This window comes from Clinocottus analis, unplaced genomic scaffold (genome assembly GCF_023055335.1).
Source record: "Clinocottus analis isolate CAN_PGR_092001 unplaced genomic scaffold, fCliAna1.0.p SCAF_4, whole genome shotgun sequence".
In the NCBI taxonomy this organism is placed as follows: Eukaryota; Metazoa; Chordata; class Actinopteri; order Perciformes; family Cottidae; genus Clinocottus; species Clinocottus analis.
In genome coordinates this window covers 12,143,945-12,165,496 of record NW_027176153.1, presented here as the reverse complement: position 1 = coordinate 12,165,496, position 21,552 = coordinate 12,143,945, and the positions used below count along the sequence as shown (strand labels likewise).

Here is a 21,552-nt window from a genome sequence, read left to right as displayed (position 1 = left end):
ACTCTTTTTGCAACTACTTTAGGTGGAGGATACAGTAGGTTAAATATTCAGTTTGGGGGAGTTTGGCTTTATCACAAGTCAGCAACTTTAGCACTGTGTTGAGTAGGGTGTGTGTGTGTGTGTGTGTGTACGTGTGTGTGTGTGTACATGTGTGTGTGTGTGTGTGTGTGTGTGTGTGTGTGTGTGTGTGTGTGTGTGTGTGTGTGTGTGTGTGTGTGTGTGGTTGTGGAATTATTAATACATGCATATTTGTGTTTATGCCCTGTATGTGTGTCTATATTTTGTATTATCCGTACAACATTGATATGTTTGTCTGAACAGATCCTTGTTAACTTGGATGTGTGTGAATTTTCTATGTGTCTACAGTATGTGCCTGTAAAGTGTGTGTGTGAGCATAGTTGTGGTCTGTATTCAGCAGAGTGTGTGCGCGTGTGTGTGTGTGTGTGTGTGTGTGTGTGTGTGTGTGTGTGTGTGTGTGTGTGTGTGTGTGTGTGTCCTTAGTTTTTCCCTGACTCAGCTGTTTGAGTGATCCAGAGATCAAAGTGCGGAGAGTTAGTCGAACACTGCAGTGAAGTTTCAGCAGCTAATGAATAAACATGAAGAGGGACGTTTATGCAACGCACACGTACGCACATCCCTTTAAAGAACGGCGGACAATAAACACTGCTGCTGTGCGTGTGCCGCCTGCTGAATCTCAACATGGGAAGGAAGGATGAACACACACACACACACTGTACAGGGTCGACACACATTCTTTAAGTGCACACAAAGTAAGACCAGACACAGGGCACACATACTGTAGACGCATAATAGTGGCATATGTGTGTATGCGTGCATGTGTGTCAGTAAGTGGCCCTCAGCTCCTGGCTGTTTGCCTTTGTGCAGAGAGGGTAACAGGGTAATCCTGCAGTTATGAAAGACACACACACACAGTCCTTCACTGTCGGAGACCCACCCAACATACACAAGTCAAAATGAAGGCACACACACACACACTGACAGACTCACATAAATGCTTGTGTGCATACAAAAGTACATGAGATCTGATTAGTTAGGTGGTTGGTATGAAAATGCGTCAAGTTCTGTCCCTGGGATGGCAGCCATGTTTCATTACTTTCTTTGTTGAATTAAGTTCACCATTTAGATAGATGGTTTAATATGTACATTTAAAAACTGCATTTGATACATTAGGTTATTTAAATTGGTGCCCCAAACATGTTCACTGTCTTCATTCGGCAGTGTCAGGATTTAAATCCCTGACACTCTCTGAGCAAAACACCGACCTAATATTAATTATGGATTTTTATAGCCTTCTTACTGGCATCACTATACAGGTCATGTCGATAAAAGCCTTTAAAACATTTAAGTAGGTTGCCTTATAAACACAGCAGCGAACAGCAATTAAATGTATTTGTATTGTATTCTCATATTTATTGCATAGTTAAAGATACAATAATATACATAACATACTCACCACTCACAATGGTACACACACACACACACACACACACACACACACACACACACACGCACGCACACACACACACACGCACACACACACACACACACACACACACACAGTGTGAATCACTGAGCAGTGTAATGACAGGTGTCTCCCCAGCAGCATCCCTATTGGTTTGACTAATGAAAGAGCATCCCATCTCTTACCAATGAATTATGCATCTCACGTATTACAAAATGCTCCACTGCATAGATTATTAATACAAACACACACACACACACGCGCACACACACACACACACACACACACACACACACACACACACACACACACACTGCATACACGTACAGATAGACACACACATACATTGCTGACACAAACATGAAAAATGCTGAAATGAACTAAAGACTTTAAATATGGAGGAAAAAAAAGAAAAAAAGTGCTTAATGAAGGTTTTGATTTCATATAATATTGCAGCTTGCTGACATTTTAGATTTTGAAAAATAAATACTGGAGTGTAACTGATTGTATGAAGGTCCCGTACTGAATAATCTAGTAGTTCTTAGATTTTGTGTACTATGCGATACTATTCCTATGTATCACTTTTATGGAGCATTTTAAATATTTTTTTCTGACCCATTAGTGCTCAGGCTGTCTGTAGAACAGAAACCTAAAAGATTTTGGGAAACATGACGTCTCGTGAGTCCTTGCAAAATCCCTAGAAGAGATGGAGAGGTGGCCACTGAATTCCAGCAATTCCCTCTGTATACAGGACCCCTTTGTGTGCGAGAGCTATTGTTTTGAGACGCTGACTTTCACAGGTCATGATGAACTTGATGACAAAAAATGCATTATTGAACTGGAGGTCTATGCGCTGTACAGCAAAGAGTACATTGTGCACAAACGGTGAGGTCATTACTGCCAACAGCAGGGAAGTTCAATCAGAGGAGAGAGACAGAATACGTGAAATGATTAGTGTGGAAAGAGAGGACGCTTTAAGTACTCTCATTTTACAGCAGGAGGCTCTGAGATAAAAATCAGACAAACAAACTGCCAGTCAGCGTCTCTGCTCGTAATGTTCCAGGTTCTTGGAGGGAAAAAGACGCCCATATATGGGCTGTATTCGTCCACAATCCCCCCAAACATTAGGCACATTGCACAACACAGCATGCAAATAAAAGACAGCTAATGTATGAAGGACTGTGGATGTGATGGGGTAACCTAGACATGTATTCTTGCTGGTTATCTTCGAATTGCACTTTATGAGAATGAGTGTAGGCTGGATGCAGGCTGTCAAACAAAGGACTAGATGTTCTGCTAGATGTTAGCCAGCAGCATTTTAGTTGCTTATCTCACCAACCGAGCCAGTAGATAGTTTAATTGCAGGGGTGAGGCCAGGGAGTTAATGCCAGACTTAAGGCAATTAGTTCATCTCCAGAACATCCTCCTGCCAACTGATGGAGGGGAAAAGAAAAACAGTCTGAAGCCTCAAAGCGGTAAGCTACATGCAACAGGTTAGACAATCTCTACAAAGACCAGCTTCATCTGCACATCGGTAGTGAAGTATTTTCATGACCATATTGGGACAAATTTATTAGCCTGCAGAGGTTTTAACAGATGGACAGTGTGGGTTGAGTTTAAGAAAGGCCAAACAGACCTATGTGTTGAGACTTTGAGGAGATATCTGTATGAAAGACTTTGAGCACAGAAAACGGATAACTATCTTAGCTAACTATGTAGATGAGACGAATGCTTTCTTGTGGAAATGTATGGGACATAACACAAGGGACACAATGGAAATGCCTGCTTAAACTTTATTTACCAGGTTATTTGCAGATAGAAACCTTTCACCATATCAGAAACAGTCCTTATCCATTAAGTTGTCAAATAAATACAGTGTGAAATCATGTGGGAGTTAGCTAGCAAGCAAGTTAACCAATGAGGTACTAAACCTCATTGGTTAACTTGCTAGCTAGCTAGCTAATGATGCAGCGTCATTACAACTTGTCAATTAGCTCAAGGAAGCTACAGTTTGTACTTGTACTTTAGGCAATTATCTGCTGGTGAACTGAAATATAATTTAGAAACACATACATAATATATGCATTAACTCTGGTCGTCAAACCTTATTCTAGCTGGCTCAGACCGCATAAGTGTGACAGAAGAAAGCAGTGTATGCAGAAGGTTGTAAATTTACTGAATTTCTAGGATGCCGGTAAAATGTACATAGGCCTATAATGGACAAATTTTTTTAAATTAGCATTCACCAAATAAGTAAAAAAGTAAGTAATCTTTGGACATTTTGAAACACGAGTCATAACAATGGGACATACAGTACGACAGTGACAGATGTAAGCCAGCCCCAAGTGAGGCTGAGTGTTCACATGTTTCGAGAAAGTGTTTTCTAAGTTCTGACAATGATCTGACTTTGAGTTTGGGGAGTCCATTCAAAGTTGAGTGATGGGAAAGGTTTTTGTTTTATCGTTTCCTGCTGTTGTGATATTTGAACTTGGCAGCATTGTGAGACACTTCCCCACAGACTAGTTACATTGTGACGATGCATGTTTAAGAGACAAGGTGATAACTATATTACAAAAAAGGTTACAAGCAAATAGAAATTGTCGGAAAACTTTACTTTTATTTAATGTGAAGATTTAGTTAATGCATCACAAATAAACCTAATACCTAATATCAATGAAGTTGACTTAAATTTGTCTGATTCTGATTCCCGTTTTGCTCATTGACGCCTTTATTTTTCGTATTATGGTTCTTGGCCTATTATTTGCTTTTTAAGATTATGTGGTTCCTTTAAATTGCCAAAGATTATCCTTCATGAGTTTCACACAAAGTGTCCTAAGAAACAACTAAAAACAAAACAAATGGAGTCAGAGGCCAAAAAATGTTGGTGTTTGGTGTTAAGCTCCAACAACACTAGATTATGTGATTCCCATCATGCAATAGCGAGCCTCTCCCGAGTATACGCCCATGTCTCAAAATCCCCCTCAGTTTGTAAAATAAGCTTCCCGTTATTAATTTGATGCCCGAGATGATTATTGTAGACCTGATAGTTTTCTTAGACTTTAGTCGACTCCCTCCAAAGCCACAAGCAAGTAAACAGATCAAGAATCAGAATCAGCTTTAATGACCACGTACATTTTCACATACGTGGAATTTGACGCCAGTTTCTGCTCTTTGTACTTGTTTACAATGCAAACGATAAATGTAAGAAGGACCACAAAAAAAGACCTTAAAGAAAACAGAAAAACAGTAAACAGTGGTCCAGAAAGTGCAGCTAGTGCTGGTGGAGGTGTCTGATTAATTGTTCAATTGTTCATCAGACTGACAGCCAGTAGGAAGAAGCTGTTCCTGTGTCTGGTGGTTTTGGCGTACAGTGCTCTGTAGCGCCTACCAGACGGGAGGAGTTGGAACAACTTGTGTCCAGGGTGTGAGGGGTCTGCAGGGATCTTTCCAGCCCGCTTCCTGACTCTGGAGGTGTACAAGTCCAGGATGGAGGGCAGGCTGGAACCAATAGTTCTCACTGCAGACCTGACGATCCGTTGCAGTCTGGCTCTGTCTTGTTTGGTGGCCGATCCAAACCACACGGTGATGGAAGAGCAGAGGACGAACTGGATGATGGCGGAGTAAAACAGGATCAGCAGCTTCTGAGGCAGGTTGTATTTCCTGAGCTGGCGCAGGAAGTACAGCTGGGCCTTATTGCAGATGGAGTGGATGTTGGACGCCCACTTCAGGGTAGTCCCTTGTAGTTGGTGGGTACTTCCAGGTCTCTCCAAACTGACAAGGGGTCGTTGGCTAAAAACCTTTCAGCTTTTCAGTGTAGCGCTTCTTAGCTACTCTGGTCTTCCTCGTCAGTGTGCTCTTGGCCTGGTTGTACAGAATCCTGTCCCCACCACTGTAAGCCTCCCCATTAGCCCGAGGAAGCTGCCTGAGTCTAGTAGTGAACCAGGGTTTATTGTTGTTGTATATGCGGAAGGTTTTAGTGCACACACATTTCTTCACAAAAGCTGATGTATGATGTTGCAGTGTCAGTGGACTCATCCAGGTCTGTAGCAGCAGCAGCCGTCGATACCCAGTTCCCCCCACAGTTCACATGTTGAAGTGTCCCCGAGCAAGACACCCAACCCCTAGTTGCTTCCCAGGCGCCTCACAGGGCAGCCCACCCATCCTTAAGCAAGGATAGGACATACACAGAGAAGAACTAAAGGATGACTTTCTTTTTCCTTCTAGATTCTATTGTGAACCTCTGGCATCATCCATCCATCCCACACTAGATACTTACCCACAAATTCAGGTGAAACAAACATAGCTCTACATCTGATTCTCAACCAACAGGTAATGTACACATTGAGTAACCACAGCAAACAACAACAGCACCAACGATCAGTTCAAGAGATTTAACTAATACCAACTGGAGGTGCTTGCAACTGTCCCGTCCTTCTTTGGGTGTATGTTGTTCAAAGGAGTGCTACGATGAAAGCCTAATCTACAAGCGGCAGCCAAGAAATCTCCTCATATTGTCCTGCATGGCACCAGTACAAAAGTAGCTTAGGACGTAGCATGGGAATATGGAGATAGATAAACACGACAAAAGGGATGATGGAGGTGAGCCAAACGCGCGCGTGTGTGTGTGTGTGTGTCTTTTCATGGTCTGCATGGAGTGCTGTTCACTGAGATTGTACAGCTATAGGAGCCTATGGTAATTAATACATCAGCTGCTCAACATGGTTGAAGAAGATTTAATTTTAAAGCTTTGGACCTAGTTAACCAGTATTTTTATCCAATCACACTTTACCTGTCTTCCTCTATGGAAAAGCAGCCTTGTTAAAATACAAGAAACGGCCTTGTAGAGTGTCTGACTGTCTGATTTGTCACATGGCCCATTGATTGGTCAGAGAAGCTAGATTCTTGAGCCTAGAATTTCAAGATTTACTGGATTACTGGATTAACTGATGACCCCTTTCCCACAGAGGGTTACAGAGGGTTATGTGCGTCTGGTGAATGAAATGCTGCTTGTGTTACTGTTACATTTGCAGTTGTATTTAATCATAAACAGCAATTGTGCAGCGGTGCGAGCTGCGTAATTGTGCGTTGCTCAGCGGGGGAGTCCACGCTGGTGGATGAAGTGGCTCTGTGGGTCAGGTGTCTGCTGTCACATGGTGGGACGCGTCGTGTATCGGTCGGTCTGTGACAGTAGCTACCGGGACACTTTTTTCCCCAGTCCGCCCGTGATGTGGACTATACAGCACTCACAGAAGGCCGAGGTCTAAATCGCACGGCCCGCCACTGCCCGATACACATATGTGATGTTTCTGTCTGCAACTATTTTTCATCTCAAATAATTTATTTGCCAACATCCGTTTCTGTTTCATTTCTGTTTTATTGATAAATCAGCTTTTCCACCTCAGGCAAACGTAAAACTGTTTTGTTAATTTGTTTTTTATTGAATTTATTGTTAATGTCCACTCTTTTTAATGAAAATATGAGTACAATTGAAAAACATATTATAATTTGAGAACAATGGAATAATTCTGGCACTGCAGTTTATTATCCCATCCTGTTTCTAATAGACACTAATTTGTTTCTACTAGAAAAGAAAACATTTAAGAAAAATTACACACGATTCCGACTGTATGAAATGAGTTTCTTTCACTTTGACATGAGTAAAAACTAATAACGCCAACAACAACAAAGGACTGAAAATGTTTCTCTCCAGAACCTAAAAGCAAACAAAAAACACACTGCAAAACTTTTAAAGCACCCTCATAACCACCAATGCACCCGCCTCCCTCACTCCATAGACAATAACTCGAACTGTTGTACAACAAACCCAAAGCCATCAGTGTCCCAACCAGCTGCTCGTGAACTCATCTGAATCCAAGAAACAAACCTGTGGTTCTCACTTGTGAGTCCTCTGCGTTTGACAAAGTGAACTGCAGAGAAAGATTTACCACAAGAAGAAAATAAAAAAAGGTAGCTGAAGTGAGAGAGAAAGAGACAGAAGTCCAGGGAAGAGCGGCTTGGAGAGAAATTGCAATAAAGGGGAAAAAAAAGTGCTTTCCTCCTTTCCTGAGCGAGGCCTTCTTCGTTCAAACAACGTTCAACACTCAAAGGCTTAAATCAAAATGGAGATGGTAAAATCATGCTCCCCGTTAAGACCTGTGTTTACACGCTTGTGAATGAACCCTGTGTACACACACACAAATGCTGTTTTGTGGTTAAAAAACAGGGACACAAAGAAAATAACGAGGATAGAGAGCATTCAGAGGAGGAGTAGAGAACGTAACCAAAAACAAGGAGCTAAGGGCCACCTTCTAAAAGAATCACAGGAAGTCAGACTGTAGGGAGTACTTTTGACTAGCATTTCTTTTCAAAAACACACACTCATGAACGCGTATTGTGTTGGCACACACCCTGTGTGCACAGGTGAAGGTCATGGCTCAGAGGAGTGGACGAAAAGAGGGCAAGAGCCCATTTTAACGAGGCAAATGTTGGAACCTCCAATTCTTCAGACTCAAATAAAAATCTATTCTGTTTAAAGTTTTTGCAAAAAAAATGATCTATTGCTCTATGTGGTACGGTGTTTTAAAAGGAACAAATCTAACAAATAAAAAATACATGTTATCACCCTGCTTTATTCAGTGAAATCATTGTAAATGATTTTAGCATAGTTAGGAAAAATGCTTATTTGGTTTCTTGATGTAATTAAAAAAGACCGTGTGATTGTACAACAAAAATGGCAGTTAGCTTAGCACTAAAACTGGAAACAGTGGTAACCGGCTAGCCGGCATCAGTGCAAAGGTCACAGAATCGGACTCCCAGCTCCTCCAAAGACTTTCCAGAGTTTTGTCATCACTTTGGTTGCCAGACAAACAGACATCGCAAGAAGCTGCTGCACACGGCCCCATCACATAACCTCTCGATTATTCCCACACCTTATGTGCTCAGCCAAGCGGCAAGCTTCATATTTAGCAGACAAGCATTAGAGGGGTATTGATCTATAACAGGATAACAGTTTGATCCAAATCATTTATCTGACTGCTCAAATGATCTTTTAATGGAAATTCACAGCGCTACATAGAGATGCACAGATATCCATATTGGGCCGGTTCTAACTCAGATCTCTGGATCAGCTATCTGTGACAATAGGCCGGTCAATACAGACACGGGTATCTGAAAAAGTCGGACCGGCACATCCCTACTATACAAAGTAGTAGCTAATGATTTTGGTGATCTCCTTATCTTCTAACATCAGGACAGTTTCCACTTGTGTGGAAACAATGAAAAGAGAAGATTGAACACCTTTGTGTTGCATGTTCCACACTTCCTCTTAAGCAGCATCCTCAGGCCAAAATGTCTCCTGATAGGAGGATTTGTCATGAAATCTGATGAGTAAATTCATGCTCCCCTTGGCCTTCACTCACTGATGTCCGTTTTGTTGGACAATGCAACCTCCTATCAAGTTGCATTCGGCTCTTTTCCCCATTGTCCTCTGCCGCGCGGTTCTACTTTTCTGCGTCGTTCTTCGCAGCCGGCTGGAGAGGGGAAGCACCAGAACAAACCAGGTCCAGAAGACTCTTTGTCCCCCGGCGTCAGAAAACACACTTGCACTCTTTCCTCCCTTTGTCCTTCTGCCTCCTACATTCACCCGGCATGAGCATGAGTCTTTCCCCTGCCTCCAGCCTGCAACAATGCTACATCTCTGTGCCCCGGCCCACACACCAGAATACCACAGCGTGGCGCCGTGAACTTCTCCCTCTCTCTGGCTCGCTCATTGTTTGGAACACTCAGTCGCCTCTGTCTCACTCCTCTTTTCTTTCTCCGTCGCTTCCTCATCAACGGTCTGTCTCTCTCTCTCTCTCTCTCTCTCTCTCTCTCTCTCTCTCAATCTCCATCCTTTTATCCCTCAATCTCCTAAATTGGTGACCTCACCCAACACCCACATTAGAGTGACTTCATCGAGCAGCAGCTGCAGTCAAGGCCACAGAGCAAAGTGTTGGTGGATGGGGACAATTAACACCGCCGGTGTGTCTGGGACACCGGGGTGAGACTGCTTAGAGGGAACTTCTGGAAGATGTCAACCACCTTAGACTCTCATCTTGGGCACTCGCCATCTGTGAATTTCATTTGTCGCCAGCATCAGCTGAAGATATGCCCACTTGTGTTGTCTGGGAAGTGAGACTGTTCGCGGCACTATCAAGTCTCAGCATGGCCGCCAAAGATAACGTTTTGTATGTATTCTTTTCACAAGAAAAGGGGGCCAGGGTTTGTTTGTGAAAATAAAGAGATCTGGAGTTTGCATAGAGGTAATTGGAAGAGAATAAAAAACAGTCAAAATAGAGGAAAAGACGAGCTAAACAAGTGTGTGGCTCTTTTGCACGACAGCTATTTCCATCGTTCTCAACAGTTCATCTCCGCAACAAGAAATTCAAAGAGACGGGAAAGAGATTGCTCTGTCGGATCTTGTCTGTGTTTAACTTGTCTAAAGGGTTACTGTGGATTATTTGTCCTGGCAGGAAGGTGGTAAAGAGCCTAAATGAAAGGCTCCAGATGAGGTTTGGAGGGCTTGGGTGTTTTACAGCTGTGCAGTGGGTCTGTGTGGTTACACAGCTTCAGATGTGACATGTGACTGTCTGCGTTACTTGCAACACATTGAGCTCAGGTTTTTTTTTTTCTTTCCTTTTTTGAACAAATCTAGAGTGAGTGATGATAGGGCCACTTGGCTGAGTAACTGAGATTCAAAACATCCAATAACCAAATCACAAAGCTGGTATGATAAAAGGAAAATCATGAATGGAAGGGGAAACTGTCAGGACAGATAGAGACTGCCATCTGCTGGACATTGTGTAGATTGCATTTATCGTATAATATCTTTGCCAGCCTGCTCGGTCTGTATGTTTGCAGAAAGATATTGTGAGACTGCAGACTTTACTTAATCCCAACTGGCTTAAAGTGAAAGTAAGAATCTGAGGATGAAATATAAAATGTATTTCATCATTGTGGGGAAATAATAAATGAATACATCTGACAGTGATTTTAATATTGACAAAGGTTTATAAGATATTTGTTTTATTACAGGCTTTGATTTGGAAACATTTTTACAAAAAGTACATTGTCACATATAAATATAATTTTTGTTGTTAAAAAGGCAGAGGTGTGTTCAAGATTGACAACTGCTGTGATAGTGAACTAATTTATCCTCTTTCATGAGCAACAGAAGTCCTTCAGCAAAGCTTCACCACAGTGTGTGTGTGTGTGTGTGTGTGTGTGTGTGTGTGTGTGTGTGTGTGTGTGTGTGTGTGTGTGTGTGCGTGTGTGTGTGTGTGTGTGTGTGTGTGTGTGTGTGTGTGTGTGTGTGTGTGTGTGTGTGTGTGTGCGTGTGTGTGTGTGTGTGTGTGCGTGCGTGCGTGCGTGCGTGTGTATTCAGATATGCTGGTGCAGCCACAGCACTGTGTTGAGGAAGCAGTCGGCCTGCGTGTCCACTCTGGACAGAGAATGTCCGTCTTCTGGAAACCACAACAATCTGGATGGACAAACACAACAACAAAAAAAACTGTTTTAATAATCACAATCTTTACAATGTTAATTGGATGCATTTCATTTTTGCTCTGTTGTACCTGACAGGTGAAGCTCTGCTCTTCAGGGCTCTGTAGAGCTCCAGGCCCTGGTGAGGAGACACTCTTCGGTCTCGGGCCCCCAGCATCAGTAACACTGGAGCCTTGATCTACAAACACACACACAGATGAACACACTGACATGAAACCAAGTGTGTGTTGGGCCACAACATTATCCTGTGTCTAGGAAAATAATGGCTGGATTTTAATGTAAATTTGCTATGAATTTACTTTGTCCACTGAGTTAAATTATCCACTTCTATAAAATAACTATATAGTAATTTAATGGACCGATGGAACGGAGAAAACATTTTCTATTTGATGACCTCTTCTTTATTCGGCAAAGCAAACAACCTTTTTTAAATCGCTACTAATAACACTGTAAGAATACTAAAACCATGACATCCGCTTACGAAGTGTGGGGTCCAAAGAGGATTTTTCCTCCAGGTGCGTCTGTAATGTTTGACTGAATGAATCCAAACTACAATTGTCTACAATGTCGAGAACACAAGTGTATCAGATGTGTTTTTAACTCTCATGTCTCATGCAACAGTTTTGATCTGTGCAGTGACTCAGATGTGTCTCAAGGGCGTAACCGCGATCTGCAGCGCTTTAAGTTTCTTTTTTTTATAAAACGTGCGCGTCAACACAATACCCAATAACAAGGCAATGAATAAATATACATTTATCTACATTTTGCAACCAGTGGTGGAGCTATGTGTGCGGCGCTCCGGCTCCGTCCAGAGACCAGTTTGTGATCCCAAAGACTCTTCTCTCTTTTTTGTGCAGCAGCTGGGAAGCGAGACGCAGGAACTTCTTGGTATTGGAGTATTGTTGCTGTGTTTATTCATGGACAAACTGTAACCTACGCTGTACCTCACTGCAAACCTTTCATTCTGCTCCAACTGCCAACAGCTGTTGAGTGAGCGCAGCCACCATCCTCCCGCCCAGAGAGGCCATAATGTTGTTGAAAACATTTTCAAAAAGGGTAAAACACCAGAAGCACAAGAGGTCCTTGCGCATACAGTCATAAATTAACACAACACATACTAGGCTGATGGGTCCGGATGATGCAACATTAGCTGACAGACAGACACCAAGAAAATACAAAGGCACGCGTGCACACATACGCTCAAACACATCATCTCCTCCAAGGCCTACTACGCCTGCCAAAAATAATGACCTTTATTTAAGAGCATGTCGGTTATTTGTACGTCATGATTAAGTACTGTAGTTAAAGTCGGAGCGTGTCTGACCTGCGCAGCGTGTGTGATGGGAGACTTCTCTAACATGGCTGCCAGGGCTTCGGCAGTCGGTATCTGGTCATACGAGTACTGAAAGCCCACACTCGTGTAACGCCTGAAGACACAGAGAGAGGATGAGCACATTCAAGTGGTGTGTGTGTGTGTGTGTGTGTGTGTGTGTGTGTGTGTGTGTGTGTGTGTGTGTGTGTGTGTGTGTGTGTGTGTGTGTGTGTGTGGCTCACCAGTCTACTATGTCACTGGTGCCTAATAAAGTAGCAGCATTAATGACAGGGTTTCTGGCCGCGCACGCTCGGTAGACCTCCGGGTACTGACCAACCAGATGACAAGACAGGAAACCCCCGTGAGAACCACCAATCACAGCCAAGCGATCGGGGTCAAGGGCGATGTCTCTCTGCAACGCAGTACGTACGGCGGTCTGGAAAATGACAAATTAGTGTCAGTTCCAGGGTGACAATGATCCTTTAACTCGACTGATAATCCTGCAAAGTTCCTCACTGTGGGACTAATAAAGGAATATCTTATCTTAAAAAGGTAATTGTCGGCATTGTACCTGCCGGCAATCTGTCCTTTTACCACGAAAATCCTGGTCTCCAGTCCTCGATATTTAGAATTCTCAAACATTTCACAGATTTTTCTTACTTTACATGTTTTTTCTAGCCTACGTCACTCTCTCCAGGACTGTGTTTGCATTACCTGAACATCTTTCACATCCTGGCTTCCGATCTGACCGATCAAGGATAAAATGCTGTCCTGGCCGAACCCCGTGGATCCCCGATAGTTCACTATAGAGACGGAAAGAGGGAGCGAGAGGGAAAACTTCTTCATCAAAGAGACATTGAAAAGCCTTTGATCATGTGGACTGAGCAGAATTTCTCTTTATTTATTTTTTTAACTAGATTTTCTTTTTATCTTTGTACAAACAAGTTTTACACTGTTTTAGTACATCTCACACAAAGAAGAGACAGGACACTTTTACTACGTCCACTTGTGATATTTTCAAAATGCAGTAAAGTCTCTTTCTCCATTTTAAGTGCGTGTGTGTGTGTGTGTGTGTGTGTGCACGCGTGCGCATGCGCGTGTGTGTGATCTCACCCATGAGCACAGCAAAGCCGAGTTTAGCCAGTCCAGCTGTGGTGCAGTTCCACTCTGCTGGGAACTGGGAGTGAGGGCCACCTGGAGGAGCAAACATCCAAAATAAAACCACAATAGCAATCAAGCAATACGTTTCAACAGGCCAACGCAGATAAGTAGACACAGACCATGGATAAAGACGACCAGAGGTGTCTTGGCTTCATTGTGGGGACGAGACGGTTTAACCAACACAGCCCCGAAGTCTAAACCAGCTGATGAGAGACAGGAGAGAGTTTTATATTGACAGGGTGATTGATCTTCATCATTTTGACCCCCAGTATGTTTCTGTGTGTGTGTGTGTCTCATGCTCACAGTAGTGTGTGTTGTCCTCCTCTGGTGGAGGTGTAACATCTAGAACTGTCCAGTTGAAGTTAAAAGTCATGACGGGCTGCTGCAGACTTTGCCAGGTCACAGCCTCACCTGCTGACGGGAGGAAACCCACTCTCTGCACACGCACACACGCACACACACACACACACACACACACACACACACACACACACACACACACACACACACGTGGTCCATTAAAATGTTTAATTAAAACAAATATATTTTCATCTGATCTTCTTTAACTATGCAGTAAACTATATTTTAGTATTATGCATTATATGTGTGTGTGTGTGTGTGTGTGTGTGTGTGTGTGTGTGTGTGTGTGTGTGTGTGTGTGTTTGCATGCAGTCTGACCAGAGTGGGAGGTGTGTTGGGGCTGGAGCAGCAGACGACCATCAGGTCCTTCTGGACTGTCAGCAGCTTCCAGCTGCCATAAGCTGGAAGATCAGAAAAATCTGCAGAGGAGAAAACAACAAAGACAGTAAAGACAGAAAGGAAGTGAGGAAGGACAGCCAGAATACAATAGATGGAACACAACACAGAGATAAAGATCTGGTAAAAGGTTTTTAAAGAGATTTTGAAATGATGTACCCATTTTAAATTGCGCAGGAATTTATTGAGGATATTATGTCCAGCAGTATCTAAATCACAGATGTAGACATCATGCAGAAGATGCATCTGAATAGTTAAGTTGTCTAAATAGTTAAATTGCCACCAACATTATGCTCTTGCTATAAAACCTACATCTGATCCCGTAAAAACTGTTTATCGTTACTACTGTGATGAAACGAAGTGATCTACTAATCAAACTTGTCTTCTTTTTTTTGGCATCTTTGGCGCTCAGAAGCTCCTGTGAGGTTTTTGCAACTTTTGATTATTATTTTTAAATTCCCCGATAAGATTGCAGTGGCAACATTAAACCTGTTGATTTTGTCGTACCTTCCTGTTTTCTCTTGTAATCCTGAAGAGGAGGAAGAGGAGGAGGAGGAGGAGGAAGAGGAAGAGTAGAAGGAGGAGGGGGGGGAGGAACAGGGGCATCAGGAAGTAGAGGAGGAGGAGACGGAGGAGGAGGAAAGCAAGAGTCAGAACAAGGGGGAGGAGCTGAAAATGAAGGAAAAAGAAAAGGGGGAGGTGGAGGTGGAAGAAGAGGGGAGAGAGGAGTATGAGGAAGACAAGATGACAGAGTAGAGAGAGGAGCAGCAGGAGGAGGAAAAGGAAGAAAGGCAGGAAATAGCAGAGGAAGGGGAGGCCAACAGGGGGAAGGAGGAGGTGAAAGTAGAGGAGAGAGATAAGGTAGAGGAAGAGGGGGAGGAGGAGGAGGAAAAAGAAGAGATGGAGATGAAGACAGAAGAGAGGGAGGAGGAGGTGGAGGAAAGGATGGACTCTTACTATCGGAGAGGGAGGTAACTTTCTTTAATCTTCTGTCAACCATAAAGAGATCCTGAGAGAGAGAGAGAGAGAGAGAGAGAGAGAGAGAGAGAGAGAGAGAGAGAGAGAGAGAGAGAGAGAGAGAGAGATAGAATGAGAGAGAGAGAGAGAGAGAGAGAGAGAGAGAGAGAGAGTGTGTAAATGAGTTATGGAAAGTGTGTGTACATGAGGTCGAGGTGAACACACAATAATAAGAAAACGTGGTCACAAATCTCTCATGTCTGAGTTGATGAGCTGAGCTCAGCATTAAGACCGGGCTCAGGAGGAAAACAGAAGCCTCGCTCGCTCAAAGAAACTCTGAACCTCACTGATCAACACACGCCAGAATTTTTAAATTTATACTTGTGTACCGATGGCACGAATGAGACAAAGTGTGTAAATAAGCGATTAGAGACAAACTTCGATATGTGTTTTTACCTTCCAGTTTCTCCGGGCGCTGCTGAACACCACTGCCTGACTGTCTGCAGACCAGCAGCTGGGCGTCAGAGCTTCATACACTCCTGCAAACTCCCCTGAAACAAAGTGACGTGGATAGAGTTCATGTTTTATCTTCGATTTTATTTACATCTTATATAAAAAGCTGCTCTTCCACCGAGCGCTCTCACACTGCCCGTATCATCTCTTTTACCCTGCTTTGTTCAGGGCTTCATACATTTTACTGCATTTACATTGGACGTGCCAAATTATGTTAATTTATGACCAACTTCATCAAGCAAACATAGACAGTAACTGCAAAACTGGACATTTAGTAGCATGCTACCATTTGCTGAGCACAGCTGAAGTTGATGGGAATGTTAATATTGTTGCAGGTTGTGCAAGATGAACAATTTGAGGATAAGTTGCTGCAAGTCAAGCGGAGGGGGCATAAATTATGTGAAATAAATATCCAACAGTGACTCAGATATCTTAGTCAAGACCATGTCAACATCGCGGTGACGCCAGAGGAAAAGACACATTTCCATCCCGCTAGTGGAACAGTATGTAACCTACCAGTCTGTGGTGTGTTCACAACGTCCAACAGGGTGGACGTCCTCCTGCTCCTCAGGTCCAACTGTAGAGGATTAAAAGTCACTGTTAACTAAACAAAGACACACACACACACACACACACACACCACACACACACACACACCTGCTGTAGACTGAGGCACTGGTTGTGAGGTCCGAACACTCGACCCTGCAGGTAGATCAGCGTGGAGCCGTCTGGACTGAGTCTGGGACACGACACTGACAGGTTGTCCCCAGACAGACACTCTGGGTTGAAGGGAGGAGGGAGTGAGTCACCAAAGGAGCAGAGAGAGGGTGTGATGAATTAAAAAAGACACAAAGACATATGTGCTCACCACAGTTTCCATCCAGGTCGAGCTTGAATAACGCTGACCTGAAACAGAATTTTAGGGGTCAGAGACACAAAATGAAACTGTATTGTGGACGGTTTACTTCTTACTGCTTGACAAACTCTGTATTAGGACGACCAAATCAGTTCAAAGTTCAACATTTATACTGCTCAATCGCTGCTGTTCTCCATTTCCCTTTTCAGATTTGATTCAGCACATCTCACACGCAAGAAAATGACCTCCCCTGCCACTGTCATAAAAGCAACGCTAGTTGACTGATCTCTGTATGTAAATATGGCCATTTCTTCGTGTTTTTATACACGGTATATATTTAAAATTAAAAATTAAAAAAAAGAGGCAACACACCAATACGAATTGAAGGGTTTTGGGTAAAAGGAAGACTTATATACGCAATACGTAATGTGTATAATGTAATGTAATAATGTAATGTAATGTGTCACTATCATGTATGTCTTTTTTTTTCTTTTTTACTTCTCCAAATCAAAACTTGTGATTTTTGGATACACACATGGATAAACTTCCCTTCACATTGTTTGCTTTTAAGTTGCCGTTGTTTTTCACAAGGGATGAAGACAAACCATCAATCTGACCTGCGGTTTGAGCAGAACCGCAGTCCGAGTCTGAAAGGTTCGTGGTACCAACCGACAAGAAACACAGACTGGCTGCTGGGAGCCCACAGAGCCTGGAGGACAACACACACACACACACACACACACACACACACACACACACACACAGACACACACACACACACACACACACACACACACAGTTATTTAAGAAGTCAATCAGTCTGCCCCGGCTTTTATACTTCAAACCTGCACACAGTAGCAGACATAACGATCCTGTGATGTCAGAGGAAGTAGCTGACGCCTCTCTGGCCTCACCTGTCCAGGTGAGACGTCGCGCGGGACGCCCTGCAGGACGCTGACGGAGCCGCTCTGCAGATTCACCACGCAAACCACCGGGACGCTCTTATTGGTCAGAGTCTCGCCCCAGTCTTCACAGTACACACTCCTGTCCTGGTTGGGCACAATCACACACACACAGACAAATATAAGTAGCACGCACACACTACCTTGTGTAGTTAATGACATCAATGTAATTAAAAAAAAAAAAAATGACTGAAGAATGTATTATGCAAAATATTCTATCCTTCTGATGTATTTACAATCTGCATGTTGTTCATTTTGATGCACATAAAGAGCACGTCCATGTGGTGCATGTGTGTATATCATACCAGCCTGCATGCAGATTCCCCATCATGCTTTTCTATTGATGTCTTCATCTTCTCAGCCACATACAGCAGCTTGTTCTCACACTCCGACCATGACAGACAGCCAAACTGGGCTGGAAGTGTGCGCACACACGCACGCACGCACACAAACACACACACACAAATAGGTTTGAATATAAACACTTGATCACACAACAATACAAGTGCCCACTCACTTGACAAAAGTGAAAAACACTATAAAGGACGATGTGACAGTTATGCTCAGCTAATTTTGAGTGATGGTGCATCAGATTTCTGTCTTGTTGGGGAAACAAGAAACGGCGTGCGTGAGAAGATGAAACGTCCGTCTCACCGTCATCGTACACTCTGCCGTGTTTGTTGAGCGCAGTCAGGTTGAGGCATTTCCTGAGGCCGTGGCGGTCCCATATCTGAACGGCAACAACCAAAACAACCACAGCGGTCTGTCAGAATGCTGCAGCAGGGATCTCACAGAGCACACTGAGGCCTGCTGTTCTCACCTCGAGCAGCTGGTGGCCATTTGTTTGCCTGACAACGGCCCGCAGGCCTTGAATGGGCGAGAGTCCACTCAGCACCCTGAAGGGCAGAGGGGAAATAAATGCTGGAAGCCGAACGCAACACCAGGACGAAAAGCATTGTTTCACTGTACGCTCTGGTTAAAACGTTCAAAACGTTGTTGCAGCTGTAACTACATGGTGAAGTCACGCTTCCACACGCCTGCAGCGAGGTGAGAGGTGAGAGCGAAGACGGGATTTTAAACTGCTATTTAGTTGCTATTCAACCCCAAAATGGCCAGCTGGTATTTTGCCATTTATATAATATTTACTGAAACCATTTTAAAAATTGTATCTTGTTTTTAAATTGCAGATGGTCTGTCTGGAAGAATGAATGGTGATTTAAAAAAAAAAATGTAATCAATTTAAACAGTAAATGCAGAAGTATGTGCAGTACTTTTGTCATCAATGACAAATATGACAACATTTTCATCTGTAATGCTACTCAGATCTTATATTCAACCAGCAGCAACATGTAATGATAATTAAATTAAAATTTGCAAATAAATTTGCATTTTTAGTCAATAAATGCCAATAACAATAACTTAGTACAATCTCTATGGATTGTAGGGTTCAAATTGTGTGTGTGTGTGTGTGTGTGTGTGTGTGTGTGTGTGTGTGTGTGTGTGTGTGTGTGTGTGTGTGTGTACTCACTCCCCAGACACAGGCACACAGGGTCCTGGTGGAAGGACCGTCCTGATGCTCTTGTGGTCGTTGCCGTCTGTGATCAGAGTCCACTGCTGCGAGTAGCGAAGCCTGGAGCCTCTGACCAGGTCGCTCTGACTCCACTCTGAATGTGAACACGGAAACAAATTGGCTTATTGTTTAACTTTGAAATGTCTTCCAGGAGACACGTGTTCATTGCGTCTCTGGAATAACTTGAGGATGCTTGCAAAAAGTATTTTCAGGCCATCTCCAGTCTGCCCTTTCTGTCACTAATGTTGGAATGCGCTGTTGCCTGACTGGTTAGGACTCAAAAAAGAGTGGAATCATCCCAATGCCTCGTCTGCCAACGAGCAGGTCTGACAGGGATAAATGAGGATTTAAAGTAAACGGTGAAATAGATTCTTACAGCTATAGCCATAGCCGACTGCACATACACCATTGTACTGTACATAGTACGTATCTTTTATATATATATATATTAGTTATATGTATTTACAGCTCACAGGAAAGCAAAACCAAAAATGTTCTGTTGAAGAAAAACTTGACTAATTTATATTCATACTTGTCATCGTGATGTTGTACTGTTAAACCTCTCTCTATGTTTTTTTTTGTTGTCTTTCACACTCGTTTATGCAATATTGACGTGTGGTACAATGCCAATAAAGCTCCTTTAATGAAATAAAAGGGAAAAAGAGGGGCCGGGACAGAGAAAGAGAGAGAGGCGGTCACCTGCAGTCACGGTGTACGTCCGGATCTCTGAGAGCTGCCCCTCCTCCCTCACGTGGGCGGAAACCGGCACAGGGAGACTGCTGACCTCTCCGTACACCCCGGTGACTCGCTCTGGGTCCATCTGCGTCCGCTGCCGCGCGCGTGCGCAGAGCTCACACTAAAAGCACCAACCCTTTACACTTGCACGCGCAACACGAGCGGCTCGGACAGAAGCGTCAAACCGTTTATTAGCAACTGCTAATTAGCAACTGCTAATAAAGGGGTTCAAATAGTCGCGTGGCTCGGTTGACTGCTGTTGCATTTATTAATGTTTTATTATTATACGACACTATATCGCCTCTCCTGGACCTGATTCAACGATGGTTCCCCTGCCACAGCCTCCATGTTGAATTCCCGGGTGGACGATACCACTTTGGCTCCGTTTCGAGGGGTGTAGTAGAGAAAGATGAGCGCAAGAGGGCAGCGCACCATCACAAAGATGGCCATTCTTGATTTTTATTGTAAATATTTATATTACTGAAGAATTTATAATAATATACCTATACTTTTTATTGTAGCTTTACTTATTGCAATTAAATGATTGACCGAATAAAACATACCCAATATGCATTGGAATTGCTGGTCACTCACTGCCTTTTCAATGTAAGTAGTCAGTGAAAAACTCAATCACTAATTCCAAGACCATCAAACATCAAATTAATGTTCACTTTACGAATGACTACTTTGAGAAACTTACAGTGATTATGATGCAACAAAAACACATATATAATGAATCACAAGTATTATATATTTCGAGGTCGCTTGGGTTAAAATGACTGGGTAAATTCTCAGTGTCTTAATTGGATCAGCCATCATTCAGCTCTAACAGCTGGAGAGACTTTCAGGAAGTTTAAACACAGGATCAGTGGAATTGAATTGTTTCCTGAACGGATAAAATTACATCTCTTTAAAGAACTACATTTCTATAATTACAAAAGACACAAGAAACATGCTTAAATAGTCTTTATTTCATTTGATCCATCTTCTTTCTGTGTGCCACAACACCAGAACCACAGAAGAGTGAAGTTTGGTGAAGCTGTAACATGAAGGCCTGATCTTGGACTTCATCCAGGGGGGTCAAACCCGGTTCAACAATAGGAACTGTGAAAGCTGGTGAGAGGTTTTCACCAAGCTACTAAAGGTCCCCAGGCAACTGTTTTAATGTAATAAAAACACCGAAAACACCTGACCACCATTACAAACAAAACCAGCTCTGGTTAGCGGTCTGGATGCATGTACTGCTCATCAGAGAAAAGATCAAGTACACGTCTTACCATAAATCTCTATGTAGTCCTTCTGCAATACATGCACATGGTGTGAGCCAAAAATATACATGTTAAAAACATAATAAATTCTTCTCATCAATGGTATCCCATTATTGTGTCTGTAAACAGTTCTTAGCAGTTTTAAAGTTTCTTAAAAATCGCACAGTATTGATTTTATAATAAGTTACAATTATCCACCAGAAACTGTTAAAAATGTATTTTTCCTCCTTAAAAAAAAAGAAATAGCAATCAGAATATGACACCTTAACTTTTTTTTTTTTTTTTTAAAGTTAGGCATATTTTGTTTGTGTTTTATTTATTTAAAACTAAAATTAATTTAAAACACTCATGCAAAAACCACACACATTTTCTTTAAGTCAGTTTCTGGTTGGGCAGTTGAAAGTAGCCTCACTGGGTGTAAAGAGGATGGCTGAGAACA

General features: G+C 42.8%; 1 protein-coding gene across 1 annotated transcript; it reads right to left on the bottom strand.

Moving 5' to 3' along the window:
• Nucleotides 1–10,529: 10,529 nt before the first annotated feature.
• zgc:136971 (S9 family peptidase) lies at nucleotides 10,530–20,194 on the bottom strand. The gene is made up of 21 exons (XM_068598228.1): nucleotides 19,810–20,194; nucleotides 19,069–19,204; nucleotides 18,361–18,436; nucleotides 18,195–18,270; nucleotides 17,846–17,955; nucleotides 17,493–17,627; nucleotides 17,196–17,287; nucleotides 16,591–16,628; nucleotides 16,380–16,501; nucleotides 16,239–16,299; nucleotides 15,666–15,760; nucleotides 15,210–15,261; nucleotides 14,175–14,275; nucleotides 13,800–13,932; nucleotides 13,616–13,699; nucleotides 13,449–13,529; nucleotides 13,050–13,138; nucleotides 12,578–12,771; nucleotides 12,348–12,450; nucleotides 11,095–11,201; nucleotides 10,530–11,000 (listed from the first exon to the last, which is right to left on the bottom strand). Exons 1-21 carry the CDS (start codon nucleotides 19,928–19,930, stop codon nucleotides 10,901–10,903), a joined length of 2,106 nt encoding a protein of 701 aa, XP_068454329.1. The 5' UTR covers nucleotides 19,931–20,194; the 3' UTR covers nucleotides 10,530–10,900.
• Nucleotides 20,195–21,552: the final 1,358 nt, after the last annotated feature.

Coding starts and splice junctions, on each gene's coding strand:
- zgc:136971 (XM_068598228.1), bottom strand. CDS start 19,930: ATGGACCCAGAGCGAGTCACCGGGGTGTACGGAGAGGTCAGCAGTCTC. Junction 19,205..19,809: donor GACGTACACCGTGACTGCAG/GTGACCGCCTCT, acceptor GTTCACATTCAG/AGTGGAGTCAGAGCGACCTG. Junction 15,262..15,665: donor GCGCCCGGAGAAACTGGAAG/GTAAAAACACAT, acceptor TCTCTCTCTCAG/GATCTCTTTATGGTTGACAG.